The sequence below is a fragment of the Poecilia reticulata genome, linkage group LG4 (genome assembly GCF_000633615.1).
Source record: "Poecilia reticulata strain Guanapo linkage group LG4, Guppy_female_1.0+MT, whole genome shotgun sequence".
Classification (NCBI taxonomy): Eukaryota; Metazoa; Chordata; class Actinopteri; order Cyprinodontiformes; family Poeciliidae; genus Poecilia; species Poecilia reticulata.
Window position 1 is genome coordinate 21,642,687 of NC_024334.1, and position 22,337 is coordinate 21,665,023.

At 39.6% G+C, this 22,337-nt stretch overlaps 3 protein-coding genes across 4 annotated transcripts in view; all 3 read right to left on the reverse strand.

Moving 5' to 3' along the window:
* Positions 1 to 4,246: 4,246 nt before the first annotated feature.
* On the reverse strand, positions 4,247 to 10,625 carry marchf2 (membrane-associated ring finger (C3HC4) 2). Its single transcript, XM_008407266.2, has 5 exons — positions 10,271 to 10,625; positions 6,714 to 7,035; positions 6,423 to 6,618; positions 5,725 to 5,934; positions 4,247 to 5,634 (listed from the first exon to the last, which is right to left on the reverse strand). The coding sequence occupies exons 2-5, from the start codon at positions 6,893 to 6,895 to the stop codon at positions 5,479 to 5,481; spliced, it is 744 nt and encodes a 247-aa protein (XP_008405488.1). The 5' UTR covers positions 6,896 to 7,035; positions 10,271 to 10,625; the 3' UTR covers positions 4,247 to 5,478.
* A 567-nt stretch (positions 10,626 to 11,192) lies between these two features.
* LOC103463719 (ras-related protein Rab-11B-like) lies at positions 11,193 to 15,815 on the reverse strand. Its single transcript, XM_008407265.2, has 5 exons — positions 15,667 to 15,815; positions 13,672 to 13,867; positions 13,218 to 13,411; positions 12,651 to 12,731; positions 11,193 to 12,558 (listed from the first exon to the last, which is right to left on the reverse strand). Exons 1-5 carry the CDS (start codon positions 15,704 to 15,706, stop codon positions 12,413 to 12,415), a joined length of 657 nt encoding a protein of 218 aa, XP_008405487.1. The 5' UTR covers positions 15,707 to 15,815; the 3' UTR covers positions 11,193 to 12,412.
* A 1,631-nt stretch (positions 15,816 to 17,446) lies between these two features.
* Positions 17,447 to 22,337, reverse strand: part of pip5k1ca (phosphatidylinositol-4-phosphate 5-kinase, type I, gamma a) — a 49,301-nt gene continuing 44,410 nt past the window's right edge. For both annotated transcript variants that reach the window (XM_008407262.2, XM_008407260.2), the window contains one exon: positions 17,447 to 21,471. In XM_008407262.2, the coding sequence (XP_008405484.1) occupies positions 21,469 to 21,471 (3 nt within the window). In that variant the 3' untranslated portion in view covers positions 17,447 to 21,468. The remainder of the gene's footprint in view (positions 21,472 to 22,337) is intronic.

Genomic DNA, 22,337 nt, shown 5'->3' on the forward strand with positions numbered 1-22,337 from the left:
GCTCCATTTTCTTATCTTTTTTTTTTTTTTTTTTTGGCACTTTTTCTGAATCTGTTTCATTTTATTTTGTAGGAGTACTTTCAACGTCACTTGTTGCTCTTCTCTCCCGCCATGAGGGATTTATTTCAGAAGCCTTTCGTGTCCATGGATCGATCATGGAGTCAAAGTGAAGGAACGAGGCCGCTGCCTTCAGGCGCAGCGAGTTTAGGAAATGCATTTCAGCGGTTGCCACTAGGTGGTGCTGTGCAAAAACGAACTAAATAAGAGTTACTCCAGCTTGACGAAGCAGTATTATGTATTTGACTGTGTGCTTCTTACTTCCATCTGTCATCATGCCAAAAACATATTCTCATTAAGTATTTATTGAAGAAAAGTTGGCTTCGTTTGTCATTGTCTTACTTTCAGGTGAAGAACTGTGTAAATTTACAATAAAACTCTTGACTGAAGCACTTTTTTTTTGGATGTTGTGTGTTCTTTCTGAAAAAAATATTTTCTGCTTTAATGAAAATTATACATAAGTTATAGAGCAGGCTAACCTTAAAATGAGAGGTTGGTATTTTATTGTTGAACAGTGAATGATGGTAAAAACACTGGAATAATAGCATTTGGTCAAAAGCTCAATCTTTTTTCCATTAAGACTACTGTTTAATGGCATTTTTTAAAAGAACAGTGCACATTTTATTACAATTTTTGCTCTAAGGGAGACAAAATGACCTGGACAGACTTGATGTATCCGAATATGTTTAATGCAAAACATAAATCTAATCCCCGGTTAGTTTGATGTCGAGAGCAGCTTGTGAATAATCTTCCTGGCGTTTTAACAAGCAGTTTAAACGCTTTTCTGCGTAGTAAACAAAGAGCTGAGTTTTCAGAAGTCAGAAATGAAAAGAGGAAAAACACAATTTTGAGGTCTATGTCTCTCGCTGGGTAAGTAAAACATCTCATAAAAGTCTGAACCAACAGTACCTCGCAAAAGGCTATAGAAAAATGCACTAAGAAAAACTTTTCCACATGTTCCTCTGCATAAAATCCGGTTGTTCTTTGAATGTGTTGGATTGTTGGAGAACGTTTTGAAAGAAAGGAATGCAGCAGAGTTTTGGACAAGTTTAAACCAGTGTTAGATTATAATATTTCTCTCACAGTTCAGCTGGATCCATCGGCTAAAAAGAGAAGAGTGCAGCACAGCTTCAAATCTTCTAACACACTTAAACATTTTGCAAGATATGGCCCAAATGATTAACTCAAGACTACTTTCAGGCCAAAGAAATATATTTTTAAAGATAAAATGAAGTTTATTATTTTTCTCTCTCAGCAATGAACTAAGAAAACTTTATGCAAACTTACAGTCTTAATATTTTTTTAGGAAAAGAATGTGTAGATCATCGCAGATCCAAAACTTCAAAAGGGTCTCGCATGTTTTAAATTAAAAGAAACATTTTACTCATTTATTTTTGGGCTCGTTTAAAGAAGACTGAAAAAGATTTAGATTTTATTTTATTTTTAAAAGCAATAAAAACATGATTTAGATCACCGTTTGAAAACACTTGATGTATTTGGCCAGGTTTTAATAAGATAATTAAAAGCAGATTTGGGTGCAAAAGGCAACGGATAGACGTGGTTCTGTGGAGATTAACAGGAAAGCAGAAAACCTGGTTATTAAAAGATGAACACTTTGTGTTTTATCCAACGTTTTTGAGGAGATTTTCTTTTCTGGCTCACAAACAGAAACCCAAACGGTTAATATATCGCCCAAGAGGAACATTTAAAACACAACAAGCACCAGTAAATGAAATTAAGAAGCTCGTGTGAAGTTTTTTTTTTTTTAAGCGATAAAAGCTAAATGCTCAAAAGCAATTTTTATAGACTAGAAATTTTGCTCACATATCAAGTCAGAAGTTTAACTTTTTTCCACTTAAAATTGACCTTTTCAAGTAATGGGTCAAAATCAGAGTAAATATTTGAGGATTTAGGGAACAATGTATCAAAGTAGCCCGAGACAGCCGAGGATACAGAAATGTTTTGGGTTTTTTTCCCCCTCGTTTGATTTTGTTTTGTACTTCCTGCCTTCAACAACAGCAGCAAATCTAATACTTTGAACTCCAACTAAGGAGCTTATGCAGAGGACAGAATGAGTAGATGTGACTGATTTAGTAAAACCTGAGATTAGCGGTTTGTTTTCCATCAGGATTAGCGAGCAGACGACCCCCCTCCATCCCCTCACCTCTGCTAGAGTTAAAGGATGAGATGTAAACATGCTTACGGAGCTACTGGGTTTTCAAAACCAGAAGACGCTTTTGCCAGAAGCACAACAACACAACCGGCGACACTTCCTAGATTAATACCCACGCAGCATTTATTATTACATTTTAGTCTTTTATTTTTTTTAAAAGACATCCTGTAATGTATCAGAAAACACCGTAAATATTATAAACAAAGAACTGCAACTCAACCTATGGAGTACAAACAATCTTGTCTCTTTAAAAAACAACAAACAAACAGGACAGAAGTGTTAGAAAAACAAGTGACATTTACATTATTTACAATCTCTTGGGTGACATTTTATGGGTTGAATACACAGATTGACCACAGCGCATAGAGAGATGCTTTAGGGGAGCGGGTGATGATTTTTACATCTCTATGGCAACGCTGCAGCCAAAATGGGGGCAGTTTTGCATAATTTTCAACGCACTTAATACAACAAAAAGTCTGTCCATTTCTTTGTTGCTCAACAGACTGGCAGCCGCTGGTGTTTACGATGATCAGCCACAATCCAGTGAAGTCTCAGCGAGGATATTAAATGCGTTTTTAAAAAAATAACCAGTGATCAAATAGTTTTTCTGGTAGAAGCTACTGTAAACATTATTGGTATATATAATACTAATAATAATAATTGAATACCCTTAACACACTTTTCTCTTATACAAAATTTCCAACAGATGCAGTTTGTGGCACAAGTTCACATCCTGAAAAATCTAAGAGGTGGAAAAATAAGACGGTTTCATCCGCCCGGTTACTGTAAACTTAGTGTTTAAAAGCAAGCTTTCCCTCCTGAAACTGCAACTACACTGCGCTTGGAAAAATAGATCCATCTACAATGTAAACATGCACGATCACTTATGTGATAACAGCAAACAAGGCGGTCTGATCTAGGTGTAGGAAAGACATCATCTGGATAAAAACTGGGATTTACGGCGTAAACTTTACTTGATGTTTAAAAACTGACAGCTTAGTTAAGATATTTTTTTACTGCTGTTTGGACATATTTTTGGTTTCATGGGTGCTTCAATAAATATCACAATTTTAAAAATTAAATTAGCTGTAGAATACCAGCAGTGGATGCATCAGCCTAGATCGCAACAGGACATTTTTATTCTTAAGGCATTGTGCTTGTGAAGCTTTGACAAACAGGTGATGGACATACTGTCAAAAAAAGACGGATGAGTTTTTCTATATATATATATATATATATATACACATACATACATACATATTTTTAATCATTATTAAATGGAAAACCCCAAAATATTGTAATATCAAGCTAAGTTTATAGTTGACGTATTGAACCGAACCCGTTGCTGCTTTTCTCGCTAACTGGACGATTTGGAGGAGGTGTTCTTGTGGAGCAGCTCTGCCTCACCAGCATTTATATGATCCCTCTAGAGCAGATGTGTCAAACTCGAGGCCCGGGGGCCAAATCTCGCCCACAGTAGCTTTTTATGTGGCCCTCTAGACTCCAAATTACATCAATAAATCCCTCCAGTTTTTCCACAAATCCTCATAATTCACATAAAAATCAACAGATCCGCACGTCGTTTCTGATTTTACTGCAATTTTTTCTCAAAATTGGTCAAAAACATTAAGTTTAAGTGACTGCTGCCTCAGCCTTACTTGATGTCAAGTAAGAAAAAGTTACATTCAACATCACACATTAACTCAAATATCATAAAAATTCCTTACAAATGCTTCTAAATTACATTACAAAAAAGCCCCAAAAAACAATCAAGATCCTGGGGAGACATCCATTTGTTAATATTTTAACAGTTTAATGGGTTTTATCAAGGCATTCTGGCACAACTGGCCCTTTAAGAACATCCAGATTTTTGATATGGCCCAAAACGAAACAGAGGTTGACACTCCTGCTCTAAAAGGCTCACATCCAGAGAATACTGCACCAAGGTAGGCGTCCACATCGCCAACCACTAGTCTGACCATCCCAAAACTGATTCCTACAGCAACGTCGAACTCAAAACCTAGAATAAGCTTCTGCAATACTCTGGGTTTAAAAAAAATGTATATATGTATATATAAAATGTTCTTTTAAAAGCTGTTTTAGTTTCTGTCTATCCAAATGAACACCGACATGTTAAGTGCTTATGATACAAAAACCTTGCTGGCAAAGCCTGCTTCAGCTGGAAAACAGGAAATCCAGTCTAAAGTCAATTTAAAAAATACACCAACAGAAAAAAAACAAACTAAAATCACCAACTGTGAGGTTGGCATGCAATGCATAACTGTGCATGTTAGTATCTGTTTACAGTAAAAGCCTCAATTTCCACAGTGTTGTTATTGCACAGTCTCATGTTACACAGTCGTCCCTTACTAGACCAGAAGTAAAAAAAAAACAAACAAACAAAAAAAACAACAACTGGTGCAGTGAAAAATCTGAGTCGCTCGTTAAACTCAAACTACATAATCAACATCTGGCTTGTGAAGTATAAATCAAAGACGGGAGGGCTGCCCCCCACCCCCCAACCTGCTCCGGTCACAGTAATATGAGAGCACACTCGTGCGGCAGTGAGTTGCAAACGACAGAGAGCGGTCAGAGCAGGTCAACGCACGTCAACACAAAACACCCGCTTAGGGTGCAGTTACCGTTTTCGTCAGAGAAATTGTTCTGCGGAGCCTTTCAAAAAGGTTTCCTGTAAATACTGGTAAGACGATACACAGTTACAAACTGGATGTCTTTTCATGGCAGCTGGTTACACTTTCATGTGTATGACAAATGTGAACTTCATTTTTCAGATTTTTGTTCACAATCGAGGGTTAATTTGGGGTTTATGCAACACTTCAGGGTAAGAGAGGATGCCAAACTGTGGGGGATAATTATGGAAATCCATTTATGGTTAGCAGAACCCCTCATCATCATCATCATCATCGTCACATCCATCATGATGAGTCAGAAAACGTGTACGCTTCTGAACATCACATGCCGTCTCTCAGTCTTTTCTGTGTTGTTTTTTTGCATAAACTTTATCAAACATCCTGCGATAAAAAAAACAAAACAGAAGGACTCGATTTAAATGCGTTCCTGCAGAACGCATTTTTCAGATGGAGTGGAAAAAATATGCAAAAAAGGAAGAAAGCAATATAAAGTAAAACAAAACAAAAAAACAAAAAACAAAAAAAAAGCCCAGAAGAGCTTCTTTGAAGTCCTGCCAACAAACGTGATGCAAGATTCCCACATGTCTCCATCTGCTCTCATACTATACTCTCACTGGCAGACTTCTTCAGTTTGTTAGAGAGCAAGGAATGCTGGGAAGAGCTGGACTCCTTGGCTTCGGGAATGAGAAGACGCACTTTCTGATTTGTTCTTCTCCACTCGGAGTAGAGCTGACAGTGGTAGCGGAAAGAGACCTGGCGGATGGAAACGAGGAAGAGACGTCAGCAAAAGGGACGAGGTTTTTTTATTTTTTGCAGCTGGGCTGCGTCGGGAGTCGTGCTCACCAGGGTCCAGAGGACGTAGATGGTGAAGAGGGCGATGGTGAGCGCGATGAGGCCCACGGCCTGCAGCCAGCTGCCCATGTGAAGGTGGTCCTGAGCCCCCCTCAGGCACAGCCAGCCGGAGATGGCCGCCAGCGGCGTGATGAAGAGGAAGCACACCATGTCGCAGAACAGCGTCCGCTTCTCGTTACGAGGGCCGGGGTCCTGCAGCCACTGTGGAGCCGGGAGGTGAAAGGTCAAAAACGAGAGTGGAAGCAAAGTGAGATTGCCGATCTTCAAGCATAAAGTCACCCGCAAACGTGTTCTCATCACCTACACAACCACAAACTTATTTTACTTTATCAGGATGTGTGACTCGACAAAAAGTGACATGCAATTGTAGAAATAAGGAAACTGTAAGACATGAGTGAACAATACCAAACATTTATATTTAAAAATGACCTGACTAAACCCGAGTTATCTCACAGAGAGAGAAAAACGGGGAAATTTCAAGCATGCAGAGACGTTGCTTTAAAGAACCCAAGAATAAAATGACAGCAAAAAAGGTGGAGCAGAATTCAAAATGCGCGCTACATTTTTCACACTTATTTCAGCTAAAGTATGACAAAACCGTAGGGGGGGGAAAAAAAAAAAAAAAAAAAAAGTATTAGTATGAAAACTTTTGCAAGAGACAAGAGAGAGAAGACGGATGCGACGGTTACCTCTGTGAGCGGCTTGGGTCGCCTCTCGATGCTGAACTCTGTGTGACAGAGCTCGCAGTAGCTGGTGTTGGACGACGACAGCCACTTCTCCAGGCAGCTCTTGTGCACCGTGCCCAGCGTGCCCATGCAGTCGCACGGGGACAGGAGACCCTCGGTGCTGCCCCCCTCGTGGCAAATGCGGCAGATGGGACAGTCGCTGATGCAAACGCACAACATTCGTTCAAACACAACTCCTCCTGCATCCGGAGGAAACCGTTTGTTTTGAGAATGCGCGACAAGTCCGGGTCTCACCTTTGTACGCTCATGGGTTTGAGCACGGAGGACAGCAGCCGCCCGTCCAGCGCCGTGACCTGAGTGACGTAGAGGGCCTGGCATCCCTCGCCCCCCGCCTCCTCGACAATCTTCCACATGCCTGCCGTGCCGGCACAGTCGCACAGGGAGCCAGGCAGGTGGCAGCACCCGCCTGTCGTCATGGCAGCCTCGTCCACCACCTCCAGACGCCGGCCGTGGCCAGAAGCGATGGCGTCGAGGGTTGTAGGCACCGGATGGTCCGAGGACGGGGGAATAACAAAGAGAGCGAACGCCTGCTGCTTTCCACCGGAGAACAATGACTCTACAGAGAAGCAGACATGCAGAGGATTGATTGAGTTTGGTAAAAAAAAATAAAAAAAATTCAGTTTGAAAAGGGGAGAAAAAAAAAAGTCCTGGTCTTTCTCAGTGGAAGACATATTTAAAAAGGAGCTAAACTAATCAGAAAAAAGAAAGACAGTAATATATTATTTTCTCAAATGCACCAGATTTATACGCCTCAAAAAATTTGATATCACTGAAAAAATATTTGCCACTTATTGCAGAAACTGAAACTAATTTACTATATAGAAGAGTGAAATACTTTACATCTTTATTTCTTGTACTTTTAACATGTATGGCTCACAGAAGGTGAAAACAGAATATTCAGTGCCTCAGAAAATTAGAGATTACATAATAATAAGTTGGTTGTTTTTTTTTTTTTAACAGAATATCAGGATTCACATAGGTGTGTTCATTTCCATGCACTCAATATTTGGTTGGGCCTCTTTTCGCATGAATTACTGCATCAGTGGCGAAATGCCGAGCTGGAAAATGAAGTCGGTGTCTCAACAAAGCAGAAGGAAGCACGATGTTCTCTAGAATTTCCTGGCAGGCGGCTGTGTCGACTGTGGACTTGATAAAAACGCAGTTGGCCAACACCGCATTGACCACAACTCACCACCGACCGTGGAAACGTCACACTGGACTTCAAGAAACACGGAGTCTACGCCTCGCCACTCTTCCTCTTTCACTTGGGTCTTGATTTTCAAATGAAATGCAAACTTGACTTTCCTCTGAAAACTGAACCACAGAATAGTAGTGACGATTTTTCTCAGCTCAGGTAAGACACTTCTGACTTTCTGTCTGGTTCAGAAGTAGCTTGACGGATGGGACATTTGTGGTCCGTGTGCAAGATTCATCTGAGCATTGGATGCCTGAATGGATTTTGCTCCTTTTGCCCGTACACCTTTCCTTCCACCGAACTTTCTATGAGTATGTATTTATACACAGCATTCAGATCAGCTTCTTTGGTTATGGAGGGGTCAAAACTTTGAATTTAAACTAAATATACAACATATCACAATCACAACTCTAAGTAAGTATTACATTAAGTGAACCAAACTAAAGTAGTTCAAGTCAACCCAAACAAGCCAAATAAACAACAAGAAATCCAAGTGGACAAGAGAGGGGAGGGATACATTTTGAAAATTTTGTGAAACATAATAAATTTAGGCCATGATCATCAAAATTACGAGAAATAAAGGTTTTAAATATTTCACATTGTGTGACTAACGTAGAAGGCCTGGCATCAATCATTTCTGAAATGAGTGACAAATGATCAGGAATCTTTTCATGCTATTCAGTTTGTTTGTTTTTCTTCCATGTACCTGCATGGTTTTAGGGGTCGTTATTGCACAAATGAGGAGACTCTATTCATTTCTTTTTTACATAAAGAAATGAATTATAAGCATTCAGTAGCATAATGTGCTGCATGTTGCAAATAAAAACAAGATTCATCAGTGAGCAGCTACAGATCTGGCACAAAATCTTTACACCGGCTTTACTCTGTTTACAAAAAAAAAACCTGTTCATTTATTTGTTAAAAAAGAAGGGAAAAAAAACAATGCTTGTTTGGTACATGAACATCAAACAATTCATTTCTTTTTGACAGTTTCAGTCTTTTTCCTCTCATCTCCATAGGATTACATATAACACTCCATACATTCATTTTTCATGCTTGCATTTAACAGACAACTCTTAAATAGGCTGATTAACCTTTCGTTTAGAAAAAAGCAGAACGCCAAAGAGGGATGATGTTCTGATGAATAATCACATGAAAACATCCACTGGGCCGTTTTCAGTTCCATTTTTTTGTGTAAACTAATCTACGAGTTAAAATCCAAGTAAATTGCGTTTTACCAAACCATTAAAGTCTATGCTTGCATTACTTTACCATCAAAACAAACACTTCGTGTTTGATCATGCTATACATCTGCGCTAAACCTTTTATTTTTTTTTTTGAGTAAATGATGTAAAACTGGGATATTTTTACTCAACATTCCCAGTCCACATGTGGAAAACCATGAACGCATTTCCTGCCACGTCAGCGGAGACATTCTTCTTAAGAATTGCTTTGCATCATCTATGAGAAAGCTGGTATTTTGGAAACAAACCAGGGTTTGTTTTTTTTCCCCAAAGCAGTTGTTAATCTTTTCTAAAGACCAAAGTGATGTCAGCAGCCATGACTGAGATGTGTAGCTCACTGATAACCAGCTGCCCGTCTCCAGATAACCCACACAGGAGGCTGAACCGGCTTATATTTGGGGCCACATTTGTGTCTTAGCAAGCAAATTGGGGTGTCATGCATATTAATTACAAATGAACATGACTAACTGATACATTTCAACCTGGACGTGTATGTCTCACTATTTTTGAATAGAGGGGAAATAATTTTTTCAGGAAATCTATTCATACTAAAACAAGTGGTATACTTAAAAAAAAAAGATGAGGTTCTCTAATAAACCTGAGCTCTATTCCAACATGTATTAATGCAACAGCATCTCCACTACAGACCAGACAAAAGTCTCCCGAATCTACAGCGGTACATGTAGGGTTAAAACATTTTTTTTAAGCTTCAGGGCCCAAATGTCAACTTCCTTCCTGAATTATTGAGCAAATAAGTTGATGCCTTACTTTGTGTCGTTGCTCGTGTAGACTGAAAACATGGGGCCACGATTAGGACAGTGACACAATCCTTGACCCAGATCAACAAAGATCCTCTCCAAATCAGAAACAACAGCTAAACCTAATAATTTACCGTCTGTTTCGACACGGGCACTGTGTAAACACTGGGATTAAACCAGACACTTCTAGTTTTATTTAAGATAAACGCGTGGATTTAAAGACAATACGGTACACTGGTCGAAAACAAAAAGAGTAGTGAGCGTAAATGGTTAGGTGGGTACATTTTCTTTCTGCTCTTGCTTTCAGCGGCTTATGTTACAGCTGCAGACAGATGTTGGGGCTTTGACACAGGCTATTGTCTGGAGCTCAGTAGCGGCGTTATGATACCGAAAGCATACTTCAGCAGACGGGCAATGGCTCATAAAGAAAATTCCTGCTACTAGCTGAAATATTACGCAACATTAACAGCTTCTTTATGTTTTCTGGTTAAAAACAAACATGTTAAATAGCTGAGCTATGTTAGCTAGCTGTCAGTGAGCGGCTGCTAACACCCCGTTAGAGGCTGTAAGACATAAAAGCTAACAGCTACTCACCTTCTTCGGTCTTCAGTGACTTTTCAGGGCAGCTTTTATCAGCGCCCCTTTAGCCTCGCTTTGTCTCCTTACTCCATTTTCACTGTAGGACGGAAGGAACAACAAAACAAGGGTGCAGCAGCTCAGCTAGAGCTGTCTGAGCTGCGCTAGCCAACCACAGCACCTCCCCGTCTCCCTCCTGTCAGCTGATAACTCGGCCCAGACCAGGCTTCCGCTTTCCTGGGGCTTTAAATACTGCCCCCGAGGATCATCATCATCTTCATCGCCTTCTACAGTCTGGATCTGCGGTCAGGGAAGGCGTGCACTGCCCGGAGGAGTGATGGTGGATGACAGCGGGGTGTCAGAGGGAGGGGTCCGGACACATGCTCATCAGAGGGAATAAACAGGGACATGGGCTCAAACTGTCAAAACAATTAACTGCGCCCATGTAAACATTTAGAGCCACCAGGACAAGGGGAGCATCTTTATGACTACTATGACATACGAGGACCATTTGGAAATATGATTTTCATAAATAGTTTAATACATTTGCTTTTTTTTTTTTACAGGGTTTTGTCAGACTTTGAAGTGGAGTGAAAATAGTACCTGGTTTTCAAGACCTGAAAATGTTGCCTATTCTTTTTAAAAAGAAAGATGAAACTCTGTAAGGGGTAGGAGTCTGTATGTTAGACACTGATTCTTGAATACATTTTAGGTATAGGATGTTAGAGTGCCTTTCTCCACATTTGTGGTGCTCCCTACATGAGGGAAGCTATTACAAGAACACTTCATGGCTTTTTATTACCTAACCCAGCTCTAAACTTCACAACTTTATCCCTGACCCGTCTGGTGTGTTCTCAAGCAAACCTCTCTGAAACCTTCACAGACCGCTGAGGATAAACTGGCCACAGCACCGCATAATAACTGCTTACCATTCAGGCAACGGCTTTACACACTTCTTTTTATTTCAGCATCTCATGAGCAACATCAAAGAAAAATGCTCACTTAGCAGGCATTTATTTTGTGGAAATGTTAGATCACATTGGATAAATTGTAGTTCCCCCCCAACACATGAGGAAAAAAAAACCCCAAAACAACAAAAACACATTTTATTCATTTACTGAAATGAAGATTTTGTGTTTTCAGGTCCTCTTTTCTCAGATAAGTGTAAAAAGTTAAAAGGTTGAATTTGTTTTGACTGAAATGTCATCAGATTAAAACAGATTTTAAATCCAATCCAGTTTGATATTTAACACATTCAACTGACAGCAAAAACTGCACAAAAAAAAGTGTTCTTGTCCAAGTGTTTGGAAATAATGATTGGACGTGGTTCTGTGAAATTGTTGGACATTAGTGCAAAAACATCAAAGTTTGATCTCAGCCAGATTAAGATAAAAGAACAGGAATCAGATAAACTGATTTCACATATCAAGCAGGAAACAAACCAGCTCCTCTATGGAGCATTACCCATGTTTTTTTTTTTTTTAGCAGTTAACCTGGAAAACGCATGAGGACTGCAATAGTTTCCTTTGGTATCTTTGTGCTCTATGATCAACACACATCCAGAAAAGACACACACATACAATTAAAATCACAGCATTTGTTTCACACCTGCCCACATTAAATCAGTCAGTCACAGCCAGTGTCGCTAGTGGCTCTTGCCGATTTCACACCAGGATGGGCAAAAGGGACTCAAAAGTAGCAAGCAGAGATTTCAGACCTTCTTTCTCCTTGGCTCCTCCTCTACAGCAGGACAGGGCAGAATCAGGTCAACCACACAAGAGATGAAGAGTTTCCACTGCGGAAAACTGTGTCATGAGTCCTTATGCAGACTAGGAAGAGACCTGCTGATCCCTCGCCAGTCCCTCGATGGGAGCGGGTCAATAGGATCGTCGTCTCATGAATTACAAACAGATTGTAGTTTACTACAGGCTCCGCCTGCTTAAAGCGCCTTTCGCCCGGCCGCACCAAGGGAGAAAAATATCTAAGATGTTTTCCTTAGAAATCAAAGGAAGATCAAAAGGAGAAAAAAACTGCAAAAAAATGAAAGTCAATTTAAAGTTTTGACATCCCAGCTTTTTTGAGAACGTAACGAGAGCAGCATGAAAGTTGAAATGAATCAGGAAGGAAAACGGAAGAGGTCGACAGGGAGCACATGAGGGGTCACAGGCTTTGACAGCAGGGCAGTTTGTTCCCCCTCTGCCCATCCATGGTCGGAGGGACGCTGATGTCCACAACGTTGTTGCCCGGAGAATCATCGTGCGCAGATCTGTCTGATATTTGCCTCTGAGATACAATCCGGTAGATTTCTGTGGGGGGATGAATAAAGAAAACAACAAGGATGTGAGAGAGTGAAAATGGTTTGTATCAAACTGAATCGTTGGTGAATCTCTTCTCCTACCTGTGAGAATATTCTTGAATGCTTCTTCTACATTAGTGGAGTCCAGGGCTGACGTTTCAATAAATGACAGAGTGTTCTTCTCTGAATATAAGAGAAGACAAAGAGATGAAAATGCATCTTTAAAGTATGTTCTGGTCATTCACTCGGTGGTTTAAACAGGAATGGATGGAGTTCAGATCCAGCCATTGACTGGCTTTGTCTGATTGATCATATCAGCACAAATTGTGCATCTGATAACTCCCTAACGAGCTACAAATGTTTTTAGACGTTTTTAAAGGCTGAAGCGGTCTAAAAGTATGGGAGCACTTTGGTACCAACAGTTTACATATATAATTAATACTTTCAAATATTTTAGCATTTTCTTGGATACAAAAACTTAAAAAGGTTTTATTATAAATAAATAAAATAGATGGATGGCTGGATATGGCGTTTAAAAAAAAATGGTGACAAGTAATGAAGTTTGAAACAATTCTGTCCTCCCAGTCAGTAAATAATGCTCATTATGGGTCTTTAGCATCTAAATACAGCCGAGCATGTAATAACAAACATACTTATTAAACAACTAACCCGCAAAGGCTCGAGCCTCGTCGGTGGGCACGGCCCTGAGGTGGCGCAGGTCGCTCTTGTTCCCCACCAGCATGATGACGATGTTGTTGTCGGCGTGGTCCCTCAGCTCCTTCAGCCAGCGCTCCACGTTCTCGTACGTCAGGTGCTTGGCGATGTCATAGACCAGCAGGGCTCCGACCGCACCCCGGTAGTACCTGGCGAGGGCAAGAAAGGAAAAGTGAACAAGGGAGAAAAAAAATTAAAAAATACGACAAAAAAAATGTTCATCTGAAATATTTCACATGTAGGCTTGTACTTTGTAACGGGAAATAATCTGCAAAACGACAGCTACAGTAGGACGAAGATTTCATTTGCGTGAGGAATAAACACCAACTGCTGAGCTACAATCGTCAACCAGACGGCATATTTCTAAATAAGCAACTGCTGTCAATAGACTAATACAACACAGACTCACGCAGAGGTGATTGCTCTGTAGCGCTCCTGTCCCGCTGTGTCCCAAATTTGAGCCTTTATCGTCTTTCCGTCCACCTGGATGCTGCGGGTGGCGAACTCCACCCCGATGGTGCTCTTGCTCTCCAGGTTGAACTCGTTTCGTGTGAAACGGGACAGCAGGTTGCTCTTCCCCACACCCGAGTCTCCGATTAGGACCACTAGACAAACCAGGTACACATGTTAAAAAGCCATGTTGTTATGTTGCGGAGGGCTGCTGGCACACACTGGTTAAATTCAACCTCACCCAGATCACGTTGGCGGATTTAATAGGCTTTGTTATAAAACTGTGATGACAGCCTTGTGCTCATCTCATGGACGTGCATTTATCACAGTATGTAGTTTAATTTAGCTCCACACTTAGAAGCTGTAAAGCTTACATGATGTGTGCTTAGATGCACCAATCAATAGACAAAGAGATCAGAATCAGCTAATCTTTCTTTATTGCCTCTGATCTGGGAGCAGCGCATCAACTACTGGAACCCCCCAAACTTATAGGAATAATATTGCAATTCCTTCCGTGATGCTTGGTTTACAGAGTTCATCCTCCGTCGAAGAACCTGCAGCACACTTTCATAATGCATTACAGCCATAATGAGCAAAATCTGGGTTGTGTCACTACCTGCCTCGTTGCACATGAGAATAGAAACAGATGCAACAATTTTTTTTTTACATTGTAATTTTGAACCATCTTGTGTCTTTTTTTTAAAAACACAAATGACTCAATAGTTATATCAAAATGACAAAGTTCGACTTCTTGGAAGAAATTGGAAAAGAAAAACAGAAGGATGTGTCAGGACTTCTCACAGTACCGTAAGTAAAGATGAATCAGTCAGGTTTCCGTAACAATCTCCAATATTTTTGAGGTCTGACATGACAGCTTTGATTATGACTGGTTCTGAGCTTTGTTTTACGCTGAGGATGTATAAAAGTGTTCCTGCTCATCACTTCTGTTTGAGTTTTATAACAAACAGGACATTTGTTTGGAAATTAAAGTTTTTGTCCCTGACAGAACTAACAAAGAGTAATCTTGCTTCTTTTCATGTTGCTTTAGGAGTAACGGTGTCCAGGTTGGTTCAGGCCAGGTTGGTGTTGGAATCATTCTGGATTCATTTTCCTTCCAGTTTCAGCTGGAAAGAGAATGAAAGATCTAAAGTGAAAGATCTTTGACAGATCTTTTATTTTAGTTCTGGGTTTGATACATATATTTCACACCAAAACAGAGAATACAGAATCATCTTCCTCCTGAGCAGTGAGATGGATGGATTCCTATGGTGTTTCTACATGTACATTGCGGACAAACGAGTGAATAAAAACTTGACTTTGAAGAAAGTAACACAATTATCTCTCATTTTTCAAGTATCTGACAAATAGAAAATGGACCTATCTGACCTAGAACTGGAACTGTTTAATCTGTTTCATGTCAAAGATAAAAAGGTGACGTTTGTTTTTATACAATGTGTCAATATCTAGCTTTAACTGTACATAACATAAAGATGATGTGATAACGTCTTAAATACATACTTTAATTTTGTTAATAAGGCTTATTTAAGGCGTAAAAACTTCAGTTAGCAACAACATGTTTATCAGAATGAGCAGTGTCAAAAATTGGAGTGTTTCAAATAATTGTTTTTGAAATGAGAAGCAGCTAATATGTTAGCCAACAGCATTGCATAAAACAAATTACGACCAAACATTGGACATCACGGGACTTCCTTTACAGAGACTTTAGTTCACTCCACAGCCAAGCACTTTGATGACAATGTTAAGACAAAGATTATGCGATTTCCATCCGAAAATGCTATAAACCGAATTACTTTGTTGTCTTTTCTTATTCCACTTAGTGTTCGAGCTAACTTTAGCATCTCTGCAGCTGACTTCCTCAGTTTGCTAACATCACGGAATCACAGCAAACACGGTCTGTCCACCGCCATTCACCCACTTTCCAACAACCAATTACCTTTAAACAAATAGTCGTATTCATCATCTCGAGTTCCCATGGTCGAGGAATATTTTTTCAACTTTGTATTTCCAACAAATATCAACTATTCTCTCCGTCTACCGGTTAGCTAGCAACCTGGCACCGCCTTCAAAGCAAGCTAACAGCACGTGAGTTTGGAATCCTTTAGTTTGACCAATAGGAAGGCTAATCCTATTGACGGACAAATCTATAAACCAATCACAACAGTTCTTTTGAAGATGCCAATCAAACTACGTAAACAACGGAGAAGACGACAAGGTATTACTGCTTTTGTTCTCCTGACGTCCTGAAACATTCCTAAGTGTCAGTGTTTTCCTCTGATTAAATCAAGTTAATGATCTGAGAAAACATTGATATTTATATGTTGACTGCTTTCTTTAATACGATATTTTATTTTGTATATGTTGCATATGTGACCCATTGGCAACCCAGTGCTCTTACTAAAAATCAAACATCTGGATCTTTTTTAAAAATTGCATGGTATTACACTACCTTTCAAAAATATTCATAATCTTTAAACTTGTTGCATTTTGGGACGTCACAACCACAAGCCTCGGTGTGTTTTACATACATTTAATCTAACAGTCCAACTTTTTTATTTATTTTAACATTAACAATTCCCTCACACCCCCACAAACTAGCCTGAAAGTGTGGCGGGCATATGTTCCTAGTGTCCTTTTAATCTGATACCCGGAAATAAAACTCAGTGGAACCAACTACCTTTTGTCTGTCTGTACGTAATTTCATCTCACCATAAGTAAAAGCTGTTGTGGAATAATCAGCTGAGACTAAATTTAGCTTCTATTCTACATGAAAAACACAGTATGTGAAGGAAAACTAATATAGCACACCAACCCTTGCAAATTCATTCTGAGGAAATATTTTCTTCAGCAAGTACAAGGAAGCTGGTCATAACAAGATTATTTTAAATGGAGCTAAATATAGGGCAATTTGTGAAGGAAAAGTATCTGAGGCTGCAGAAGACTTGAGACTGGGACAAAGGTTCACTTCAAATGATTCAGATCAAAGCATATTCATATTTAAAATGGTTAAGTCAGACCAAACGGAAATCTAATTTAACATATATGGCAAGACCAGCAAACAAATGTTTACAATTTCCTTCCAGCTTATTTTGATTTATTTTACTAAGGAAGAAGAGGTAAAAATGTTTAGCTTCTACAAAGCTGACAGAGACGCATGCAACTTGCACACTTGAATTATAGCGAAAAGTTAGTTCCAAGAGGCAATGACTTTTGGGATAGGTTGCAGCTGAGTAGAAACACACACTTATCATACCTTTCAGAAGTTCACAAGTATGTGGCACCTTCATATAAAATCCCATTCAATTAAATTTGGGGTAATGTAAAAAAGTTACATTTTCAACTATTTTATTTCTATTTGTATGAGTGCCGCTACATGTTTTTGTTGTAATTAAATTTTTCTATAATTCACTTTGTTTTTTCAACTGGAATAAAGAAAATCTAAATATTTTCAAGCATGCCAATGATTGTTGAAGACACAAATGCAAGATAACGAATCCAATACTGACCACGTGTGTCTGGTTTGCTGCTTTTAATGCCACTATTGTTACCTTTATACTTCATACACTGTTTTCATATGACTACATCCCTCTTTAAAACTTCTGCTTTAAGCACCAGAACTAACAATACTCCATCACCAAGTAGTATTTATGAACAAACCACCTATTGTGACTACGAGTGAATTATTTCCCCCAGGAATAAACGCACAACATCCTCTCCATGGACAATTCATAGAACTGCTTTATTTCATATTCATTCTGATTGAGTCCAAACACACGCACACACACAGCCATCTATTTACTCCCATATATAAATAGATGAATGTACACAGATATACATAAAATACACGTTTCTGATATGCATATTTATTTGTGAAATCATGCTATGTCTTCTGCAACGGACTCTCCCTATCGGACGAGGGCACACGGCGATTTGAGAACACAAACACGACACGGCTTGAACAGTTGGAAGAATCCCTATTCGATTTGCATGTACGATAAAAACCCACAAGTCTTTCAGTTTCAGAAATCATACAAAGGAACAGCTGTGGGTTTGACGCGCCGCCGATGCACAGCAGCTGCATCTTGACAGACACACTGAAGAATGTGGTTTAAATTATGTAGATTGCAGCCATGCAATCGCTTCTTACCCAGCAGCAAAAATAAAACCAAATAAAAATAAGATTCTCCGATTCAAATGGAAAATATATTTGTATATCTTTATATATGTATTTATAGATTTATGTACATATTCTCAAGAAAACAGCAACGAGGAAGGAAAAAAAAATAAATACAGGTGGAAAAAAAGATATATATAATAAACAATAGACCCACGTGTAAAACTTTCAGATAAGGCGAAAAAAACAAACAACAGACTGTACAAAAATAAAAAAATGCTGCTGTGGTCTTCATCTGACGAACAGCAAACTGATAACTGGCCACTGCACATCAGGAGAACAAACCGATTTCTGTTTTGCATCGCAGACGTCGACGGGTCCTCCTTTACGCTCACGAGCGCATGTAGAAACCGACTGAAGGAAGGAAGTCGCTCTTGAGTTTGCAAAAATATTTTTAAGTTGAAACCCAAAGATATGAAGCACAGACCCTACAGCAGACACTAACATTTAAAATGATACACACACGCACACACAGTTGTAAAATAAATGTCAGCATCTGTGTGTGTGAGAGAGAGAGAGAGAAAAAAAACAACTACAAGTGCATCTCAGTAAATCGGAACATTACGGTTCATTTATTTCAGTAAGCTGTGACTTTCCTGTTGTAAATGGGTTCATTACACGCACAGTGGTGTATTTCATGTGTTTATTTGTGGTAATTTTGATGATTATGGGTTTCAGCTAAAGTTCAAACTCAAGTTATGTATGACAAAAAAAGAAAAATAAAGCAGTTGATGCCCAAACGAACAGCTTCTACATGAACTGTGTAGTGTATGAATGAAAAGCAAAGGTTTTCTTTGCAAAAGTTACTGTGTCAATGCGGCGTAGCATGGAAGCGATCAACCCCTGGCTCTGCGCATGTGTGATGGAAGTCTTTCATAAAGGCCTTCAGGTCATCTGCATTATTGAATCTTGTGTCAATTTACAGAAACTGGATTTATTTTTTTCTGCAAACCATAACCTTCAAATTTAAACAGAGAAATACACATTTGAAGTACATTTCAAAATGTACCAACCCCCCCCCCAAACTTTTTGACAATGTTCTCGTTTACTGAGATGCAGCTGTATGACTTCTGCGTAATGTGGTGCGTGTTTTATTTGGCCTCTATCACTGGTTCATCGCTCAGGTCCCCGTATTAAGTGCAAACAAAGTTTAGCTCATTCACAAACTGCGTCAACATGGCAATGTAGTGCTTTCATCCAAATATACAGATAACAGCTACGATATTGACTGCAAACACTACAACTGATAGTCTACAACTACAAAACGTCGGAACCGTTCACTCGGTGGGTTTCTGATGCGAGGAGGGGATTGCTAAGAGGAAACATGTCACTGATATTTACCCCCCCATCATCCACCGTTCGAACTCTGAATCCTTTTTTTTTTGTGCATTTGTCCAAAAGGTGGGGCTCCAACTGGAAGACACTGCAATGGAGTTTAAAAAAAAAATCCTCTCTCATGACAATGTCTGTAGCTTCTATGTGGCGATTGACGTCAGCTGTGTGGAAGAAAAATCCCCGTTTGTTTCAGCGCACTGAAAAATGTACCAACACTGCATTTAAACGGCTAAAATCAAAGCTCTTTGGGTGCATTTAAGAAAGCTTTTTGTAAAGGAAACCGCCCCCCCCCCACTATTGGGCGAATCCTAAAGTGGAACACACTTAAAGAAAGATATGGAGAAACTATTATAAATTAAGTATAAATTACATCTATTGTGTAAATTCACTAAGAATTTTAGCTAAACCTCCCGTTTTGCTCCTTCTCTTATAAACTACGCTGCATATTTTTCCTCTTCTAGGAATGTGCGGATGACAGAAATGCGCTGCTGATGGTTTTTGATGCAGAGCCCTGCAGGTTTTCTCACTGAATTCTCTCAAATCTGTTTCGAGTTTACACCACATTAAGCCCGCCGCAACATTTGGAGCTAAAGAGGCTCTCAGCCGGAGCGCTTGGCCGGACACGAGGCTGTGGTCGACCTAAGAGCTGTTTCGCTCGGAAACCTTTCGTGTGACGAGCACTTACGCAGTTCGCCATTTGGAGATGGTTGTTTTCTTTGTTTGATCTAATGAGGACTTTTTTTTTGGCAGTGCCTTGGCAAAAGTATGTACACTGAGATTGAAGATTAAATTACACACAGATGGGCCTTGTTTACATGTTAGTTGAACAACTGATTACACGGAGCTAGACTCGTATGCACGCCACGATTTCCAGACTTATTCAAACAATATTTTCTAAATCATGTATCAATTTACCTTCCACTGCACAATATGCAACAGACATATATCAAATACCATCCAAGTAAAATTTTTTTGAGTTGTTAAGACACAATGTGGGGGGAAAAAAGTTGCAGTCAAATGGATCACTGCAGGCTCTGGTGGTTATATTAGGACAGGTCTAATCTTTGACAGAAACTGTGGTTTAATTCCCATCCCTTGCCAAGGTAGGAACCTGCATTGGCAAAGCTGGTTGGTTGGTTTTCCATAGTAATCGCTCTAGTTAGATTGATTGTGATGTTTCATTTTATTTTATTTATTCAATCATATATTTTTCTGTCGTTTGGTCTCAAACTATCTTTCTTCCTTCTCTACTTCCATTAATGTCAAATGTTACATTCAAGAAAACTGATCGTTTTTCTCTTTTTAGAAGTACGTCGTATGTCCTGCAACCTAAAAATGTAACATTGCAGGTGCAAAACCCGATGAGCCGTCTATTAGAGGACCAGTTAGGTTTTGTTGCCCTAATAAGCAAAATTGAGTGCAGAGGTTGCTGAGCCGTCCATAAAATAACCTTTAATTATGGGTTTGAAGAATCCTCCGGCAGGCGCAAAATTAACATGCGAAACGGTGAAATGACCCCGGACCCTCGGACATAAAAACCATGGTGACATTGCTGGAAAGAGCGCGTTAAATCTGTTAAGACCCAACAACGTTGACTCAAATGTAAAAGTGGTGCTTGAAGAGAGCACTTCTTAAAGGTGAACCTCTGAAATGTGTCACCTGCCTTCTTCACACTTGTCTTTACAAAAAAAAACTGCGCCTAATTAGCTGTCTTGTATACTGCGGATGCCTAAACGCATCAGAGCGTAGGAGTACGGATATGTAAACAAAGTAGGTTTTGTGTGTTTCCAAAACCTCCCGGCCTCTGTAGATTCAGTGAGAAAATCTGTTTAAAGTCTGTTAAGAGGGGCTGATTGAGAAGTGGTGTTGCATGTATGTCAAACATATACTACTACAGCCTTTCACAGACTATGTCACACATATACAGAGATAAATCCTTAAATCGATATAATGAATTTCATCTGTCGAGGGTGAAAGGCAGGGATGGTTGGACATCAGTGAAGTCATCACTGTCAGGTGTTGTTTTTTTTTCTTTTTCTTTTTTTTCCCCTCACTCCTCAGGTGTTCATGTCACTTTTTCCTCCGGATATGCTTACAATCCTGCTGCACGCAGAGATCGTGCTTCTGCTGTTGTGGTCTGGACCTCAGACTGATGAGTCTTCTCTTCTGAGACGTTCACTCCCCTCCTTCTCTCTCCCTCCGTCTCTCTCTCCACCACAGAAACAGGGTTTACTGCAGGAGACAGACAGAGACATTTGACGTTACTTAAACGAGAGTGGGAGCATAATCCGATCTGGGAAAAAAAGGAGCAAAGAAGTCAAACATTTATAAAACCTAAAGGAAATGGGAGGATAGGAAGGTGAGTGCAGGAGCGGAGTTAAAAACAAGGCAATGCAGTTTCTTTTTTTTTTTTTTGTCAGAAGAGTCGGATTTATAAACTTTCCTGTGCCAACCTCTGAAACATTCAACATTTTAGACCAGAACGTCATGTAAAGAATAGTCACGGAGGCTCATAAATCTGTGAAAATTTTATTCAGCTGGTGACTAAAACCAATTTGAATGATCAGTTATTAGTTGGTCAGAAACTCAAAAATCGACTTTTTGTGGCCCCAAACTGAAGTGCTACAGCATCCCTACAACTAGGGATCGTTTGGTTTTTACTACAATATATGAAAGTATTAGTAAAACCCTGCTTTACAGTGACTCCGCCCTCCCACATGGAGTCACATTGCCTTAAAGACAAATAACCTAGAGTTGGGTATCAGTAGAGATCAGGAAACAAAACTCTGATCTCTTTTCCTTTACTGTAACTATTGGTTACACTCGATACAATACTGGAAAAAGAAAGAAAAGTTATATATATTTTAAAAAAGGGACTCAAAACGCCTCTAAGCGGCATGTTTAAGAGAAGAAGATGATAAACAATGTTGGGGAGACACACATGACGGCTGACTGTGGACTAGATGACCAGGCAGGCAGGCTGTGACCATTTCCATCCATTTATTAATGAAAAATAAATGTAGGGACTGGCCTTGCTGGACACATATCAAACCTATTCTTGAAACGTAAATGAACCTAGAGAGCTGTTCCAACGTTTT

Coding starts and splice junctions, on each gene's coding strand:
- LOC103463719 (XM_008407265.2), bottom strand. CDS start 15,706: ATGGGAACTCGAGATGATGAATACGACTATTTGTTTAAAG. Junction 13,868..15,666: donor ATACGACTATTTGTTTAAAG/GTAATTGGTTGT, acceptor TGGTTTGTCTAG/TGGTCCTAATCGGAGACTCG. Junction 13,412..13,671: donor TACAGAGCAATCACCTCTGC/GTGAGTCTGTGT, acceptor TGCCCTCGCCAG/GTACTACCGGGGTGCGGTCG.
- marchf2 (XM_008407266.2), bottom strand. CDS start 6,895: ATGACGACAGGCGGGTGCTGCCACCTGCCTGGCTCCCTGTGCGACTGT. Junction 6,619..6,713: donor AAACCCATGAGCGTACAAAG/GTGAGACCCGGA, acceptor CGTTTGCATCAG/CGACTGTCCCATCTGCCGCA. Junction 5,635..5,724: donor TCTACGTCCTCTGGACCCTG/GTGAGCACGACT, acceptor TCCATCCGCCAG/GTCTCTTTCCGCTACCACTG.